This window comes from Anguilla anguilla, chromosome 8, assembly GCF_013347855.1.
Source record: "Anguilla anguilla isolate fAngAng1 chromosome 8, fAngAng1.pri, whole genome shotgun sequence".
NCBI classification, from domain to species: Eukaryota; Metazoa; Chordata; class Actinopteri; order Anguilliformes; family Anguillidae; genus Anguilla; species Anguilla anguilla.
Genome location: NC_049208.1, coordinates 47845233 through 47864008, shown reverse-complemented (window position 1 = coordinate 47864008; position 18776 = coordinate 47845233). Strand labels below are relative to the sequence as shown.

General features: G+C 48.7%; 1 protein-coding gene across 4 annotated transcripts in view; it reads right to left on the bottom strand.

Moving 5' to 3' along the window:
- Positions 1-11194: 11194 nt before the first annotated feature.
- si:dkey-222b8.1 (uncharacterized protein LOC560317 homolog) overlaps positions 11195-18776 on the bottom strand; it is a 23029-nt gene continuing 15447 nt past the window's right edge. For 3 of the 4 annotated variants that reach the window (XM_035428325.1, XM_035428324.1, XM_035428323.1), the window contains exons 3-12: positions 18389-18563; positions 17673-17696; positions 16665-16886; positions 15865-16053; positions 14191-14292; positions 14019-14072; positions 13474-13657; positions 12178-12346; positions 11651-11789; positions 11195-11444 (exon numbers count right to left, since the gene is read on the bottom strand). In XM_035428325.1, the coding sequence (XP_035284216.1) occupies positions 11233-11444; positions 11651-11789; positions 12178-12346; positions 13474-13657; positions 14019-14072; positions 14191-14292; positions 15865-16053; positions 16665-16886; positions 17673-17696; positions 18389-18563 (1470 nt within the window). In that variant the 3' untranslated portion in view covers positions 11195-11232. The remainder of the gene's footprint in view (positions 11445-11650; positions 11790-12177; positions 12347-13473; positions 13658-14018; positions 14073-14190; positions 14293-15864; positions 16054-16664; positions 16887-17672; positions 17697-18388; positions 18564-18776) is intronic. The other variant, XM_035428326.1, reaches the window with a different exon arrangement.

Genomic DNA, 18776 nt, shown 5'->3' with positions numbered 1-18776 from the left:
TGTAGGGCTACTCCCAATTTGATTAAACGCCTGCAGTCGTTCAGGGGTTATCGCCATTTTAAGAGGTGTAGCCTACTTTTTTTGTTTTTTTTTACTTACTTACTTACTTACTTACTTTTGTAATTATTATCAGTATAGGCTAGTAGGTGTAGCCTACTGCTGGGCTTCTACTTTTGACCAAATAGTTGCCACAGAGGAATGGTGTTTAATTAAATATTAAAATTCTGACAGTTGAAAAACTACAGGCTGCTTTCATGGGCTATTGAAGCACACGACAGTGATAAATGCCTCCTGAACGTCAATAGTGCCATGTTAATTTGTTCATTTAATTAGCTAAGCAATGAATATCTAGCCTACAGGAAAACAATGACTTTCATCTATCAATGCCACAACTGAAATGCTTTTACTTGAAGACGGTTACTTGCAATAATGAAAAATACACATTTTTTAAAAATTAAAATGGGAAAATATAATAATTATTATAGCCTATAATGATAATTTAAATACAGATCATTCCATTAAATAAGAGGATTTACTTCCAAGAACATAATAATAATAATAATAATTTCACTACTGTAATTACATCCTCTCTGGTATCCCATTCAAACTGCTCCATAAGCTCCAGCAGGTCCAGAATTTCACCACCCACATCACTACCTCATCCCTTGACCACATGACCCCTGACCCTTGACCACATGACCCCAGAAACACACGCTAGCTCCCAGAGCCAATTCCGCATCGAACGCGGGGTTCTCCTCCTCACGTTCAAACCGCTCCACGAACTGGCTCCCCTTTACTTTTCAGATCTCCTCCTGTACTGCAGCCCTCTCCCTCTGATCCCTCTGCTCCACCTCCACCGGTCTGGTCTCCTCATCGCCTCCCACTCTCGCCTCCTCACCACTGGATCCCAGGCCTTCAGTTGCATGGCACCCGACTGTAGACAGTTCCAGGGATAATCTAGCTCTACGGAGGTCAGAGGAAGAGAAATACTGCACCCTGTTGGCCCAGTGATGACTTATGCACAAGCATCCAAAGATGCTAAAACTGCAGTCTTGAAGGATGGTGTGTAGCCTGTTCTTGTTCGTGGACTTCACTGGCCCGGACGCTTGATTCTTCTTTATTTTCAATTCAGAATTTTCTCTCGGTTTTTCTTTCCCGTAAATATACTTCGCGGCGACACCGTAGGATGACAATTAAACTCTTACAAATGAAGGTTTTTATATTGCTGTATCTTTCCAGGAAGAACCCTCTCTCAATGAAGAAGACTACTTCCACCATTAATTAGGTATTGAAAGGTACTTCCATCACGAATTATGGTTCGTCACAGTTTAAGATTCATGACAGAACTGGATATCATAGGCTTATTGTTGCCTATATTCACCTTTGATTATTAATTCTTCATAGATTATGTTTTCTGGGGTCTATTTTCATTATCACTAATAGTTTACGACCAATTTAACCCTTTTAGGTGTGATTAGAATGTTCTTAACTGAACATTCTGATGCTGATGTAACAACCACTACTGGCTATGTGAATGCAGTGGAGCTCTAGAACACTGACCGAGAATGTTGGAGAAAAAATTAATTTCAAATAACCTAATCTTCAAAGAGTTAACAAATAATCACAGTGCAATTCAAGATTAACACTCACTAATATAGGTCCTCCCTGTCAGTATCGTGGCCTTAATTATTAGAATTGATCTTCAATGCCATTTATTATTTTAGCTACAATAACTGATGTCCTGTGAAGGAATGTAGCGCTAGCGAGCTATTTTGACTGATGCTGCTAGTCCACAAGCTAAAAGGTCGTGGTTTCATAAGTAATGTCCAAACCTTACCCAGGGTTCACACAGCTTCTTGGAATCCTTGAATATGCTTGGATGTGAATGTGTCCCTCTCAATGTTGTCAAAGCACTTGAATTTCAATCAGAGTGTGTTAAATTCCTTGCTTTTTTTTATTTTAGACTGTTCTGGATCTTTATGAAAAAAGTAGCCTAAATTATCTCTATTCTATCCTGTTTCTATGAATTTGACAGAGGTTATCCTCAGTTTGACACTATGTATCCTTTAATTCACAAGGCTTCATGCAGCAGAAAAAAATGGGACTTGGCAGTTTAGGATCAAAAATGTTTTTGTGGATTCTGAATGGTTCTTCAGGGAACCATCCAGGCGATTGGTTCCTCTATGGCAGTGGTGTCAAACTTGTGCCATGGAGGGCCGTGTGTATGCAGGTTTTCATTCCAACCAATTAATGCTGCCTTAATTGAGTCCAATTACTCATTCAGCCATATGCGTTTAACTGCATTGAAGCACAGAATATAAGAAAATTTTTATTTAGACAATGCGGGTCACCATAGACGTCGGGTCACCATTGTGCACAAACCTGCATCCCTAATTCAGCAAATAATTTAACTAATTATATAATCAAGATCTGAGGCTGGAATGAAAACCTGCATACACACGGCCCTCCATGGCACGAGTTTGACACCACTGCTCTATGGCATCATTCTGACCCCACCCTTTTTTTTGGTTCCAGGCTTTATTCTGTAAAATAGTGTGTAGGGAACAGAACCTATAAATCCTAAAAAATTATAGCCTTGATTCCCAAGGAGGGGGAGGGGGGGGGGCATCCCTGTTGTAGTCTACCCTCCAGAAATGCACATAACCTCAGTTGCTTCAATAAATACCAAGCTACACATAAATTGATTATATGCGGAGATTGTGAGCTGTGTGAGTGCCTGCTGAAGGCGTAGAATGTAAACGTAATGCATCCTCAGTTTTTAGATGTTCCCGATACTCCAGGAATATCTCTTCTGATAAATGCATCTCCTTGTGACTTCATGGAACGTCTTGCTGCACAGAATTCCGATAAATGGGCGGTTAACACGCCAATTAAGTAATTGGACCAATGGCAGCCCAGTCACAAGAATTGGCAGGAAGTCTTGGAACACAGCCCAGAATTGCCTCTGTAATTGCCGCAGTCACCCCCCACCCCCCCCCCCGGAAATGAAAGTTTAACACCCCTGCTGTTCCTCGCTTGTTCCTCAGTGTGCGTACAATATGTTGTGCACTCAAATGGCAATTTACTCAGGGTTGGGTGGGCTTCCTAGTAATTGAACTGGATGAGCCTAAATTCTAACTAAGCTGCTAATGGTGCAAAAACCCATTTGTGAGTGCATTGTGTGGACTAATAAGTGTGCCAGCTTAAACAGGGATTGCCCCGTGGCTGGGGAGCCATTATTCAGGATTGGAAGGGATTGGATTGCAGCGGCACCTCTGTTGCGGTTACAAAGTTGTACATCATTAGAACATTTTGTTCGGGGTAAATAAGTTCCCGTGAACAAATGTGAAGGCAGAACCTAAATACCTAAATATCTTTCTTGTGATCAAAAGCAGTTAAAGAGTATCCCAGGCTTGCTGAGATGAGGCTCCCTCATGAAATGTGATGTCACCTCCTGTATTTCCCACACCTTATAGTAAGGATAGTCAAGTCTCAATCTCAAGGCCAGTAAACTACAACGTTTCATTCCTCCTGTCTAACAGAGACTGATTTAGACCTGGAACACCAGATGAGTGGAATCCCTGGCATGAATCACTGAATTAACAATGAGACAGAAAAGAAGCTCAGAAGTATTACAGGCCTCAAAGGCCAGATTTGAGTCCTTGGATACCATGGTCTATGCCTTGATTTCCATAAAACTTACTCACTTGTACTTTTTTGAGGCTGTCGTTAGCTGTGCCAAACATGAGGACACTGCTGCATTGTAGTGTTGTCTCCCCAAAATGAAGCATGGGTGAAACCTGTGGTAATGCTTCACCCAAATCTCTACAACCATACTCTGTCACCCCATTAATTAGTCTGCCCTTTATCTGCCAGGAGTGTACAGTCCCTGCCCTGAATCGGGATCCACACCAAGGTTTCTTCCCAAGGGAGACTTTCCTTCCCTGGGCCTCATTCCGAAATGCCTGTAAAGAGCCTTCAGAGCCGGGTTCCGGAATGCCTTTAAAGGGCCTTCAGAGCCGGGTTCCGGAATGCCTTTAAAGGGCCTTCAGAGCCTGGTTCCGGAATGCCTTTAAAGGGCCTTCAGAGCCTGGTTCCGGAATGCCTTTAAAGGGCCTTCAGAGCCTGGTTCCGGAATGCCTTTAAAGGGCCTTCAGAGCCTGGTTCCGGAATGCCTTTAAAGGGCCTTCAGAGCCTGGTTCCGGAATGCCTTTAAAGGGCCTTCAGAGCCTGGTTCCGGAATGCCTTTAAAGGGCCTTCAGAGCCTGGTTCCAGAATGCCTTTAAAGGGCCTTCAGAGCCTGGTTCCAGAATGCCTTTAAAGGGCCTTCAGAGCCTGGTTCCAGAATGCCTTTAAAGGGCCTTCAGAGCCTGGTTCCGGAATGCCTTTAAAGGGCCTTCAGAGCCTGGTTCCGGAATGCCTTTAAAGGGCCTTCAGAGCCTGGTTCCGGAATGCCTTTAAAGGGCCTTCAGAGCCTGGTTCCGGAATGCCTTTAAAGGGCCTTCAGAGCCAGGTTCCGGAATGCCTTTAAAGGGCCTTCAGAGCCTGGTTCCGGAATGCCTTTAAAGGGCCTTCAGAGCCTGGTTCCGAAATGCCTTTAAAGGGCCTTCAGAGCCTGGTTCCAGAATGCCTTTAAAGGGCCTTCAGAGCCAGGTTCCGGAATGCCTTTAAAGGGCCTTCAGAGCCTGGTTCCGGAATGCCTTTAAAGGGCCTTCAGAGCCTGGTTCCGGAATGCCTTTAAAGGGCCTTCAGAGCCTGGTTCCGGAATGCCTTTAAAGGGCCTTCAGAGCCTGGTTCCGGAATGCCTTTAAAGGGCCTTCAGAGCCTGGTTCCGGAATGCCTTTAAAGGGCCTTCAGAGCCTGGTTCCGGAATGCCTTTAAAGGGCCTTCAGAGCCTGGTTCCGGAATGCCTTTAAAGGGCCTTCAGAGCCTGGTTCCGGAATGCCTTTAAAGGGCCTTCAGAGCCTGGTTCCGGAATGCCTTTAAAGGGCCTTCAGAGCCTGGTTCCGGAATGCCTTTAAAGGGCCTTCAGAGCCTGGTTCCGGAATGCCTTTAAAGGGCCTTCAGAGCCAGGTTCCGGAATGCCTTTAAAGGGCCTTCAGAGCCTGGTTCCGGAATGCCTTTAAAGGGCCTTCAGAGCCTGGTTCCGAAATGCCTTTAAAGGGCCTTCAGAGCCTGGTTCCGGAATGCCTTTAAAGGGCCTTCAGAGCCTGGTTCCGGAATGCCTTTAAAGGGCCTTCAGAGCCAGGTTCCGGAATGCCTTTAAAGGGCCTTCAGAGCCAGGTTCCGGAATGCCTTTAAAGGGCCTTCAGAGCCTGGTTCCGGAATGCCTTTAAAGGGCCTTCAGAGCCTGGTTCCGGAATGCCTTTAAAGGGCCTTCAGAGCCTGGTTCCGGAATGCCTTTAAAGGGCCTTCAGAGCCTGGTTCCAGAATGCCTTTAAAGGGCCTTCAGAGCCAGGTTCCGGAATGCCTTTAAAGGGCCTTCAGAGCCTGGTTCCGGAATGCCTTTAAAGGGCCTTCAGAGCCTGGTTCCGGAATGCCTTTAAAGGGCCTTCAGAGCCTGGTTCCGGAATGCTTGTGAAAGGCCTTCAGACACCAGTCCTTTGTGAAAAGTACTATACAAATAAATCTTGAATTATTTAGTTTAGTTACCCACAGGGTGTAGCAGGGTAGTTAATGCAGTGTAGGAGTATATGAGTACATGTACAAAATGTCCCCACTACGTCACTGGAATGTCGATATTTTAACATTGCCACTACATGCCAGCACCGCTGTGCAATCTGGGAAGTGTAGTTGCAGCCAGGCAGCATCACACACAAAAGATGGTTCACCGCCAGGTTTATCAAAATGACTTTTAGCTGTTGTCTTTTTTTTAATTAACTTTGGTGTACAGAGAAACATCATAGGAGTGGCCTCCTATTACAATAATTAAAATAATGATAATTACAACAAGAATAGAAATAACAACAATTAAAATAGCCAAATTGAATACCGTTAAAGTTCACACTCGATAAAAGTCATATATATATTTATATTTCAAAATAGAACATAACAACTCGATAGGTGGAATGCTGTTTTTTTTTACCCCGTTGACGTGACAGTCATGTGACTCATCTCATTACTCATAATTGACGTCAGCTGTTTAAAAACCATAAAGATTTTGACAGATAAAAAGATGAAATACCATTATTAAAGCTGCATCAGCTGTAGGGAACGTTGCGCAAGAGGTGTCGTTCTGCTGTGGTGTGCCATATTTCGACAACAATAAATATAGCCAGTTAATATCATAGAGAACATTACCAGATACTTGTGTGGAGGGTGTGATATGGTTTTCACCATGATCCCATAATACCATACCCCTGATACAGTCCTACATCACTCGGCACCATAAACCTGATGCACAAGTGATGCAGTAGGCCTAAAACTTTTGTATATATACAGAGTACTACAGTACACCTTGTCTTATCTACTATCAGTCGTCCCCAGTTAATCCTGGCTATCTATAAGGCAAAGATAAAGCTCGAACAAAATAAGTTTTATTTAAACTGACAAATCAGTGTGTTGCCATGCATTTAAAAATAAAAACTGTTCTACAGTGTTACTGTGTTTTACTGCGGCGAGTTCAGAAACCGCTGCTGCATGTAGTACCTAATATTCCCACTATGTGTCAGCCTAAATTTAGCGTGGATCTGTCTGCTCACGTACAGCTCTCTGATTGGCTGTGCCCGTGCCAATGCCAGTGTGTTGGTAAGTTTCCACACTGTTAAAACAGTATGTAATATTTTGGTTTTCCCCAGTAAAAAAAATAAATAAAAAATGGTCTATGCGATGCATTCATTACAATGTTATTGGGTACGCTATTGTACATTAACAGACGAGGAAGACAGGAACAGATTGTTTTACAATCCTGCATGAGGGGTTTTTAAGTGTCTTCATTTCTACAATACACTAAAGGCACACGTAACGTTACAGAAAGCATTTCTGGGAGGCTTTACTCGATAAATAGTAAACGGTTAAAAAGATGTTTTAGATTCCGTCGAACTCTGAAGACCTGTTCATCACCTCAAACCTGAGCCGATAACAATCAACCCTGCTGTAGAAGTATAATAAGGAAAGAATTCCGGTTCCAAGTCACGTGACTAAAACCAGCACTGTCCATTTAGCTAGATCCGTTTAGCTATCGTACATTACCGACAAAAAATAGGGACCAGTGAGGCACCTGCTTTTTAAAGCCATGGTTCTGGAGGGAGACTGTGACCCATTGAACCCCCCCCCCCCAAAAAAAATGTAAATACACAAACATATACCTTTTTCACTTCCGTTTCATGTCGTCTACTTCATGTTCACAGTGGGATAGTTTGATTAAATAATCGCCCTTGCGAGACGGTACAGAAGGACGGCTCAAATTGCAGAAAGGTTCTAATGTGGGGACGAGGCAAAGGAGCCAAGGTCTAGGCGGAGGAGACCTCAGGAAGGACTGACGGTAAACGAACGGAAAAGGCGCCGGAACCATCCGTGTGCGGTGGGGTCCTGTGCTCCGATTGGTCGATCTCTAACCGTACGCAGCTGCTCAAACTGTCCTTCTGTGGTAACCGCAGACCGGGGGGAGGAGGTTTCAGAGGACGTACCAGGGCATATATAGGTCCGTATAAGGACACGCGATCCACTGAAAGCCAAGGTTGTCCAACCAAGCACTTTCACAGGAGAGCAAAATACTCGCTGATATTTTTCACACGGGAAACTCAAACCTTTAATTTCAGATTCCAGTCTGGCGTAAGAAGTTCAGGGTTCAGGGCTTTAAGAGCACAGAAAGGTGTTTCCTACACTTCAGCTTGCTCAGCAGAGGAAACACTGCCACAGCCCACACAGAAAGGAGGGTGAGTCACCTGGATGTGGTGCAAAACCAGGATGTTGGACAGGGCTGGGCAAGGAAGGGCTCACGTTTCTGGATTCCATGCCAACTTCCGCTCTCGTTTATTTAACTGGCCCACTCGTTTACGTGATGTGCTGCTTCAGCTAAATGTGTCGCTCGGGAACGACAGCCGTATCTTTGTATGAATCATTTTACTCGAATTTAATCTGTGAGTGAGCCAGCGTTGGGTTACACAACAGCCTAGCTGAGACAGCAAGGGGTAACCTGTGGAAACCAATACCTGCGTATGTATTAGAGACGCTCTGCGATAGACTGACGGCCTGTCCAGCGTGTTTTCCTGACTGTCATCTAATGCACCGCTGGGATAGGCTCCAGCACCCCCCGTCATCCGGCCCAGGATAAGTGGGCATAGATAATGGATGGATGGATGGACGTAGTAGAGATGCATCACAGCGCAGTTAGTTTGCCAGTAATGTGTGTGTAGACCGTCGCCGCTGTCCTCACTCCACGAGACCGGCCTTTGGCACCTCAGCGAAGGCCTTTAGCCGAACAGGCTAACGTGCTTTTCTGGATCCGCCGGACAGACAGCGGTAGGATCCCCCTGGCTGGACCTCTCCTGTCACGCATTGTGATGTCATAATGACATACACATTGGTCACCCTCCAGGAGTGCAGCTTTCTCCAGGTGACAAGTGGAGAAATGAGTATGTGAATAGCTCACAAGTACATACAAATATAAAACAAATTAACCCACTAAGGTGTGAGATCACGGATATGTGATTAGAATGTTCATAACCGAACATTCTAATGCTGACGTAACAGTCAATGCTGTTAACTGAAACAATGGCGTTCTAGAACACTGACTTAGAATTTTGGAAACAAAACAAAGAAAAACATTCTAAAAAAAACCTACTCTTGAAAGGGCTAAAATGGATTCAATCAAATCCCCCAGAACCATGGCAATGAGACGTTTGGGGCTACTGAGGAGAGTGCAACGAAGGTCAATGGCCAACAAACAAAACAGTGGAATTCACACTGCCCGTGATTGAGGTATACTGGCTTTGGTGAGTCAAAACTTGGTTTGGCAAACAAAAACAAACAAAACTGTTACATACTGCACTGTATAATCACCAACATCAATATGACCTTTTTTTTTTTTTTTTTTTAAAAGCTACTTTAAACTTCTTTTTTTTTGGCTCTTTTCTTTTGGTAGTCTTTTTGTTTGTTTGTAGTAGTTTTGGTAGGTGAAGCTGAAGAGAGTGCAGTAGAAAGCTCGGCGGAGCCGGGAAAGCCTGTTGTCGGACAGCGTAGTACAGCGTACAGAGAAAAAAACACCAAGCCACGTAAAGCACAAGGAGGTTCCCCGTGTCCCGGGAGCGAAGGGCGGGGGTGCGGGCGTCCCGGGACCGGGGTCTGTTCCCTTCCCAATCCAGTCAGGTCCGGGACATGAACTGAAATTCCAATTTTACCCGGAAAATCCTCACGGAATGATTTTTTTTTTTTCAATTTGGGAAATGGAATTTCAGTGAATGTCCTCATTTGAGTGAGTCTGAAATTGACTTGACCCCAAAATCTATTGAGTTTGTTGTTCTTTTTTAGTTGGTGTTTGTTGTCCGGGTCTGGTTCTGGTTCTGGTTCAGTCTTGGATCAGAAGGGAGCGATGGAATCCGAGAATCCGATGAGATCTGATTTTTGGCGGCAGTCTGTGTCAGCGGGTATGAGATGGTCCGTTTGTTCTGAGTCTGTGAGGAGTCCAGGGTTTTTAGGGGTCACTGGGGGTCCCGGGTCCTCCCCCTACCTCAACGCGGGCCCCGTTGCGTGAGAGTATTGGCCAGCGATGGGGGGGGGGAGGCTGGGGTGGAGAGGTGTGATTGTGAATTTTGGTCTCTGTTACTCCAGCAGTTATTTCCATTTTTCCCAAGTGTTCATTTTCCCGTCAACGTGTGAGCCCATCAACGTGTGAGCCCCTCAACGTGTGAGCCCATCAACGTGTGAGCCCATCAACGTGTGAGCCCATCAACGTGTGAGCCCATCAACGTGTGAGCCCATCAACGTGTGAGCCCATCAACATGTGAGCCCATCAACGTGTGAGCCCATCAACATGTGAGCCCGTCAACGTGTGAGCCCATCAACGTGTGAGCCCCTCAACGTGTGAGCCCATCAACGTGTGAGCCCGTCAACGTGTGAGCCCATCAACGTGTGAGCACGTCAACATGTGAGCCCGTCAACGTGTGAGCCCCTCAACGTGTGAGCCCGTCAACGTGTGAGCCCATCAACGTGTGAGCCCGTCAACGTGTGAGCCCCTCAACGTGTGAGCCCCTCAACGTGTGAGCACGTCAACATGTGAGCCCCTCAACGTGTGAGCCCCTCAACGTGTGAGCCCGTCAACGTGTGAGCCCGTCAACGTGTGAGCCCATCAACGTGTGAGCCCATCAACGTGTGAGCCCATCAACGTGTGAGCCCATCAACGTGTGAGCCCATCAACGTGTGAGCCCATCAACGTGTGAGCCCGTCAACGTGTGAGCCCGTCAACGTGTGAGCCCCTCAACGTGTGAGCACGTCAACATGTGAGCCCGTCAACGTGTGAGCCCCTCAACGTGTGAGCCCCTCAACGTGTGAGCCCGTCAACGTGTGAGCCCCTCAACGTGTGAGCCCGTCAACGTGTGAGCCCCTCAACGTGTGAGCACGTCAACGTGTGAGCCCCTCAACGTGTGAGCCCCTCAACGTGTGAGCCCCTCAACATGTGAGCCCCTCAACGTGTGAGCCCCTCAACATGTGAGCACGTCAACGTGTGAGTGATTGCCAGCGAATGCGTTTGTCTGTGTGTATGTGAGAATGTGTGTTTTGGTGTGGGTTTGTGTGTGTGCGTGTATGCGTGAGTATGTATGAGTGTGTGTGTGCGTGTGTGTGTGTCCCCGTGTGTGAGTGTGAGTGTGTGTGTGTCCGCATCTGTATGTGTGTGTGTGTGTGTGATTGAGTGTGAGAGTGTATGCATGTGTACGTGTATGTGTGTTTGGGTGTGAGTGTGTATACGTGTGTGTGAGTGTGTGAGTGTGTGTGAGTGTGTATATGTGTGTGTGTGTGTGTGTGTTAGTGTGTATGAGTGTGTTTGGGTGTGTGTGAGTGTGTATATGTGTGTGTGTGTGTGTGTGAGTGTGTTTGGGTGTGTGTGAGAGCGTGAGTGTGTATACGTGTGTGTGAGTGTGTGTATGAGTATGTGTGTGAGTGTGTGTGAGTGTGTATACGTGTGTGAGTGTGTTTGGGTGTGTGTGAGAGTGTGAGTGTGTATACGTGTGTGTGAGTGAGTGTGTGTGTGTGTGTGTGTGTGTATACGTGTGAGTGAGTGTGAGTGAGTAAGACTCAGTTAGCGGGTCCCGGGTCGGCGAGCGGCATGGTGTGCAGCACCTCGTCCAGCAGCTGCAGCGCGCGGTGCAGGTGCACCTCCACCCAGCAGGGGGTGTGCTTGATGCTCTGCCGGGGGTAGTCCGGCCCCCAGCCCTTCACAAAGCTCAGCCTGAGGATGCAGAGCCTGCGCAGGTCATCCACCCCGATCCCCGCTGCCGCCGACAGACCTGAGAGAGGGAGAGGGAGAGGGAGTGAGAGAGGGAGGGAGAGGGAGAGAGAGAGAGGGGGAGAGAGAGGGAGGGAGGAGAGGGAGGGAGAGGGAGAAAGAGAGAGAGAGAGAGAGAGAGCGTGAGAGGGAGGGAGCGAGGCGGAGGTGCTGGGAGGAAGGAGAGGGAGAGGGAGGGAGGGAGGAGAGGAGGCGCTGGGTACTCACTGACTGCGGGTGCGATGCCCCCCACGCTGCCCGGGCCCGGAATGTTCCCCGCCACCGCCGCCGCCTGCGCCGCTGCTGCCGCCTGAGCAGTGGCCGCCTGCTGCTGCATCTGCCTGTGGCACTGCCTGAGGTCAAAGACCTGGGGGGGGGGGAGAGAGGGGAGTGTGTGAGTGTGTGGTGTGTGTGTGTGTGTGTGTGTGTGTATGTGTGTGAGTGTGTGTGTGTGTGTATGTCTGTGTGTGTGTGTGTGTGTGAGTGTGTGTGTGTGTATGTGTATGTGTGTGAATGAGTGAGTGTGTGTGTGTGTGAGTGTGTCTGTGTGTGTGTGTGTGAGTGTGTGGTGTGTGTGTGTGTGTGTATGTGAGTGTGTGTGTGTGTGTGTGTGTATGTGTGTGAATGAGTGAGTGTGTGTGTGTGTGAGTGTGTCTGTGTGTGTGTGTGTGAGTGTGTGAGTGTGTCTGTGTGTGTGTGTGTGAGTGTGTGTGTGTGTGTGTAGGTGTGTGTGTGTGTGTGTGGGGGCCCCTCACCTTGATGTAGGCCCCGGGGTAGATCTTGTGCACGGCGTCTCCCGGGGCCCGCCCCGCCTCCCGGTCCAGGTAGTAGCTCTGCACGAAGACGGCGTGGTCGCTGAGACACCGCATCCACACGTCCCCCTCCCCCCGACACTCCAGCTGCACCCCCTTCCCAATGTGCAACCTGTGGGGGAGTAACCATGGCGAGCGTCCCCGTGGCGATGAGCTTATGTGCTTAGATGAGCACCAGCACAGATGCCAAAACAGACTGCAATACAGCGCAGGCTGATGTAACGTCATGTAAGTTACAGGGTGCAGTAACGGCCGTCGCCACCGTGTGGCGCATCGCCTTTCTTTTAGTCTTCTTCTCTAACTATGCCTGACGCCGTAGAAAACTTCCAAACTGCAGAGGCCGCGTGAAATGCTTCTTGGGAAACAATGTCACCTATTGTGTGTTGATAAGACAACCAATCGGCAGCAAGGTCATACAGATTCCGTGTGATTGACAAAAAACAAATCACACGATCACTAATCACAAATCCCAGGGAGGCTGTACGACCATGCTGCTGATTGGCTGTCTCATCAACGTGCAATCACAGCAATGTTACTTTAATTACTTGCAGCTTCTGAAGATTGGATGTTTACTAGCATATCGTGTATAATAATTTTTTTTAAAGACAAAAATAAAGATATAAACTTACAGGCAGACACAGATTCACAGACAGACACACTCACAGATATGGACTCACAAAGACACACACACACGCTCACGCACACACACTCATACACACACACACACACACACGCTCACGCACACACACTCATACACACACACACACACTCCCAAGCACATGCACACTCATACACATACTCACACACACAGACACACAAACACACTCACACACACGCACACGCACACACACACACACAGACACACAAACACACTCACACACATATTCGCACACACACACACATACTTGCACACACACACATACACGCACACACACACACATACGCACACTCACACACACAGACACACACACACACACACACGCACGCATGCACACACTCTCACACACACACACACACACACTCACACTCACACACACACACACACACTCACACACACACAGTCACACACACACTCACACACACACACACAGTCACACACACACACACGTTCATGCACACACACATGCACACACACACACACACACACACACACACATACACACACACACACACACACACACACACACACACACACACACACACACACACACACACACACACACACACACACACACACACCTGGCTCTCTCGCTGGCGTCGGTGCGGTGCACGTTGCTGAGCTGTCCCAGGCAGAAGCGGTCGCCCCCCGAGGGGTCCACGTACCCGTCCACCGTCACCACGGGACAGCTGGCCGGGACCTTGAACATCTCCCCCACCTGCACGTCCATCTCAAAGTAGGAGATGGAGCACCAGAACTCCGGCCCTGCAGCCGGACGGGACACAGCTGCAGCTACAGCTACAGCTAGAGCTAGAGCAGTGTGAGTGTGCGTGTGTGTGTGTGTGAGCGTGTGTGTGTGTGTGTGAGTGTGTGTGTGACTGTGTGTGTGTGTGTGAGTGTGTGACTGTGTGTGAGTGTGTGTGTATGTGTGTGTTTGTGTGTGAGTGTGTGTGTGTGTGCGTGTGCGTTTGTGTGTGTGTGTTTGTGTGTGAGCGTGTGTGGGTGTGTGTGTGTGTGTGTGTGAGCGTGTGTGTGTGTGAGCGTGTGTGGGTGTGTGTGTGTGTGTGTGTGTGTGTGTGTGTGTGTATGTGTGTGTGTGTGTGTAGTTTAAGGTGTTTGACTTTACCTGGATGGTTGGAGACGAGAGGTGGAAAGGAGGCTGAATTGTGGTGCTGAGACCCTGATTGGACGAAGAGAGAGACACTGTCAGACAGACGGGTGGGCAAAAAACTGAAATGATGTCACATAAACCCGCCCCATCCACTGTCATTGGCACGAGCACGGGGACTGACACGTACAGAAGTGGGAGGGGTGGTGGAGAGGAGGCTGCTGGTGGCCCCGCCCATTCTGCTGGGGTCCTACGGGAGTGTAGGAGGCCGTGCTGCTGCCTGTCCAGGTGGCTGGAAGAGCGAAAGAAAAGCAGTCAAATAACACGTATGCTACATGGTGGAGGCATGATGCTCAAAGACCCAGGTAAAACACGTATCGAAAACCCTTTAAAAGTTGGCAAAATTTGAAAATATTTCTGCAGATACCTGAGAATTTTTCAACAAAATACGTCGAAAACCAAAACTATCACGCTGTCAAAGATGTAAAAGGAGAATATTTTGTCCTGAGTCTCGATGAAAAATAGAATAAAAACTCATGAGCGATCTGCAGGTATTTTACCGGCGTCTAAGGAGTTAAAGTATTTCGCACTCGTATGTGACCGAGGTCCGTCTGCTCATAAGGACATCGGGTCAGGACCCGCGCTGTGAGCGCCACGCGTGTTTTTGTTTCAGCGTCCGTCTGAACGCCGCGTTCTGCCACGGCCGGACTCGCCGCCGCCGCTGCGATACGCGACCGACGAACCGCAACGCGTTATAGCCTTGTGAGCGGGGATGTCCCGTGCTAAGGCCAGAGCCGGCTCGCTGAGCCGCGCGCGCACCGCAGCCGTGTTCAGGAGGTTCGCCGGGTTCCTGCGGCGCGCCGATCTCTCAAAACACCGCCGCGTTTCGTTTTTAATATACGGTCAATGTTCCGAAGTGGAGCAACGTCCGTTTGTCAGGAACAGGAAGCAGAATTCTTTTTTGACCTTTAAGAAGCATCCTGACCGGGGACGTTAATGTTTAAAGGGGTACTTTACCCACCCCCCCACCAATTCTGGCAACCTTGTCTACGTATAATTATTACCGAATAACCAAGCTGTTTCTTAATGGCTTGGTTATTCAGTAATGATAATGTGTAGACAAGGTTGCCAGACTTGAGGGGTTTCCTCCCAAATGTAGAGGTTTGTGAAAGATGTATGGGATGCATTTTCAGTGTTGTACATGTATCAGACGCAATGCCATATGGGAGGTTTTAAAGGGTGTATGGGACTGAAAAGCCTAGAAAATTTGTGTGTGAGTCAACTGAAGATAGGGAGGATAAATTGGTGTTAACTGGCAACCCTGCACATTGAAGACGAGGTAGAAGGCTTTGGTTATCTGGCAACCGCACACATTGAAGATTTGGGGGATAAGTTTGTGATAACTAAGTTTGTGATAACTGGCAACCCCGCACATTGAAAATTGAGGACATAAGGTGGTGTCAACAGGAAACTGAGCATTGAAGATGGGGAGGAAGGTTGGTGTCAACTGGAAACCCTGGGCACTGGAAATGGGGTGACTAAGTTAGTTTTAATTGGTAACCCTACACATTGAAGATTTGGGGGATAAGTTGGTGTTAACTGGCAACCCTGCACATTAACGATTGGGGAAGTCAGTTGGTGTTAACTGGCAACCCTACACATTGAGATATGGGGGATATGTTGGTGCTAACTGGCAACCCTGCACATTAAAGATTTGGGGGATAAGTTGGTGTCAGCTGGCAACCCTGAAAACAGAAGATGGGGAGCTAGATTGGTGTTATCTGGCAGCGCTGCACATTGAAAATGAGGACGCTACGTTGGTGTTCACAGGCAACCCAGCACGGCGGCGTTGGCGGGTACTCACTGTGGAAAGCTCCCTGGGGCTGAGAGTGTTTGGGCGTGCCGTAGCCGTTCTGGGAGGGCGGGGGCTGGGGGGGACCGTGGGTGGGGGTGGTGGGAGGGGGCGTGGGGGCCATGACCTGACCCTGGGGGGAGGCGATCTGCAGCAGCCCCTCGCTGTGACCCCCCTGCATGGACATCATGGAGTTGGAGGCTTTGATTTGGGGAGGGGGGGAGGGGGGAGAGAAGGTATAGAATCAGCTTCAGAATGCTCTAACAAAATCAGCTCTTTCAACCACAATTCCAAACACCAACCATTTATTCTGATCATGAATAAAATTTCAATTCATTTCCTGGAATGACTAAATGAAATTGATGGATCAGTTTTATTTGATAATAAACAGAGCGCTATCGCACAAATCCCTGATTATGTACTATACAACATAACGTAACACAACATAAAATAACACTGAGAACAGGCCATTCAGTCCAACAATGCCTACAAACCAGACACAGTGCCTAGCCGGTATCAAGCCTGGTCTTGAAAACTCCCAGATAATGGCTGCACTTGCAAAAGAAAAACAAAACGGATTAAGGGTGGGGGCGGGGTTACTCACCTGGGGGGGAGAGGGGCATGCTGGGATAGAGGGTGGGGGCGTGGTTACTCACCTGGGGGGGAGAGGGGCATGCTGGGATAGAGGGTGGGGGCATGGTTGCTCACATGGGGGGGAGAGGGGCATGTTGGGATAGAGGGTGGGGGCGTGGTTACTCACCTGGGGGGGAGAGGGGCACGTTGGGATAGAGGGTGGGGGCGGGGTTACTCACCTGGGGGGGAGAGGGGCATGTTGGGATAGAGGGTGACGGGCGGGGGGGCGCGGGGGGGCTCGGACGGCAGCTGCAGCGGGGGGAGGGGCTGGCCGTAGTGCTCTGGTGGAGGGAGCTTCAGCGCCCCCTGGTGGTCGGGCTGCGGCGCCATCCCCGGTGGACCCCCGTCCATCTGAATGCAGTCATGGATGAACTCCTCTTTTATCAGCCGCCCTGGGGGTCCTGTGTGTGTGTGTGTGTGTGTGTGTGCATGTGGGGGGGCGGGGGGGGGGAGAAAACATCAGCATTAACACACACCTCAGCTGACGCAGTCACACACTACATGACCAAGAGTATCTGGACACCCCATGGTCTGGGGCTGTTTCTCATGGTTTGGGCTCGGCCCCTTAGTCCAGTGAAGGAAAATCTTAATGCTACAGCATTCAATCACATTCTGGATGATTCTGTGCTTCCCCAACAGTTTGGGGAAGGCCCTTTCCTGTTTCAGCATGACGATGCCCCCGGGCACACAGCGAGGTTGGTTTTGTCGCGAATGGTGCGGAAGAACTTGACTGGCCTGCACAGATCCATGACCTCAACCCCATCCAACACCTTTGGGATTAATTGGGAAGCCAACAGCGAGCCAGGCCAAATCGCCCAATCAGTGCCCGACCTCACTAATGCTCTTCCGGCTGAATGGAAGCAAATCCCTGCAGCAATGCTCCACATCTAATATCCAACATCAACATCAAGCCTTCCATGCAACCACGGTTCAACATCTAGTATAAAGCCTTCCCAGAGGAGTGGAGGTTGTAGTAGCAGCAACGGGTGGACCAACTCCATATTAATGCCCGTAATTTTGAATAAGATGTTGCACGCCAGGTGTCCACATACTTTTGGCCATTTAGTGTAGCTGGGCCTACAAACATTAATCATTCCAAATCAATCAATCTGTGGGAAAAAGAAAAACGTGTCTGAAACGAAGCGGACGAGCTGGGCGGTGACTGGGAGAAAAGCGAGGGAACTCACCGGTGTTCTGCAGACTGAGGCCTACTGAAAACGAGGGACAGAGAGAGGGAGAGGAGGAGGAGAGGGGAGAAAGGAAGGAAGAAGCACGAGGGAAGGGCCAGGGAAGACAGTAAAAGAAGAGAGAAAGTGAGGGGGGGAGTGAGAAAGGTGAACAGAAAGAGATAGAGAGGGCAGAGGAGTGGGAGGAGAGAGAGAAAGGGAGATTGTTAGCTGGATTTATCTGTATCTTGACTCAAATGAGATCATTATTAAACACTGTAAGCACTAATGCTTAATATATATAGAACTGGGGTACCTAGTCTGTGTATTTGCATATGTGCAGTATAAAGCAGAGATCTGAATCTCCGTTGGTCAATGTGTGAAAGTGTGTGTCTGCTACTGCTGCTATGTGTGTGTTTGCGAGTGTATGTGTGAGATTGGGTGTGTGTGTGTAAGGGTGGGAGTGTGTGTGTGTGTGTGTGTGTGTGTGTGTGTGCCTGCATGTGTGAGATTGGGTGTGTGTGTGTGAGGGTGTGTGTGTGTGTGTGTGTGTGTGTGCCTGCATGTGTGAGATTGGGCGTGTGTGTGTGAGGGTGGGAGTGTGTGTGTGTATGCATGTGTGTGTGTGTGTGTGTGTGTGTGTGTGTGAGTGTATGTATATGTGTGTGTGTGTGTGTGTATGTATATGTGTGTGTGTGTGTGTGTGTGTGTGTGCGCGCACGTGTACGCATATGTACCGATGCCAGGCGACACCACCCTCTCGTAGTGGTAAGGGTTGACGCAGACGTTGTCGTATTTGAGGTCGAAGGCGAACTGGCAGAACTTGACGTGCTTCAGCTCGTTCTTGTGCAGGTCGGGCCACCGCCAGAGACGGGCGTAGATCACATGGGGGAACCCCTTCCGCCCTGCCACCTACGGCAGCCCCAGGGTGCAGGAGAGAGAGAGAGAGAGAGAGAGAGAGAGAGAGAAAAACAGAGGAGAGAGAGAGAGAGAGAGACAGAGAGGAAGAGAGAGGACAGAGGAGAGAGGAGAGAGAGACAGAGACAGAGAGAGAGAGAGGAGAGAGGGAGAGAGGAGAGAGAGAGAGAGACAGAGAGAAGAGAGAGGAGAGAGGAGACAGGGAGA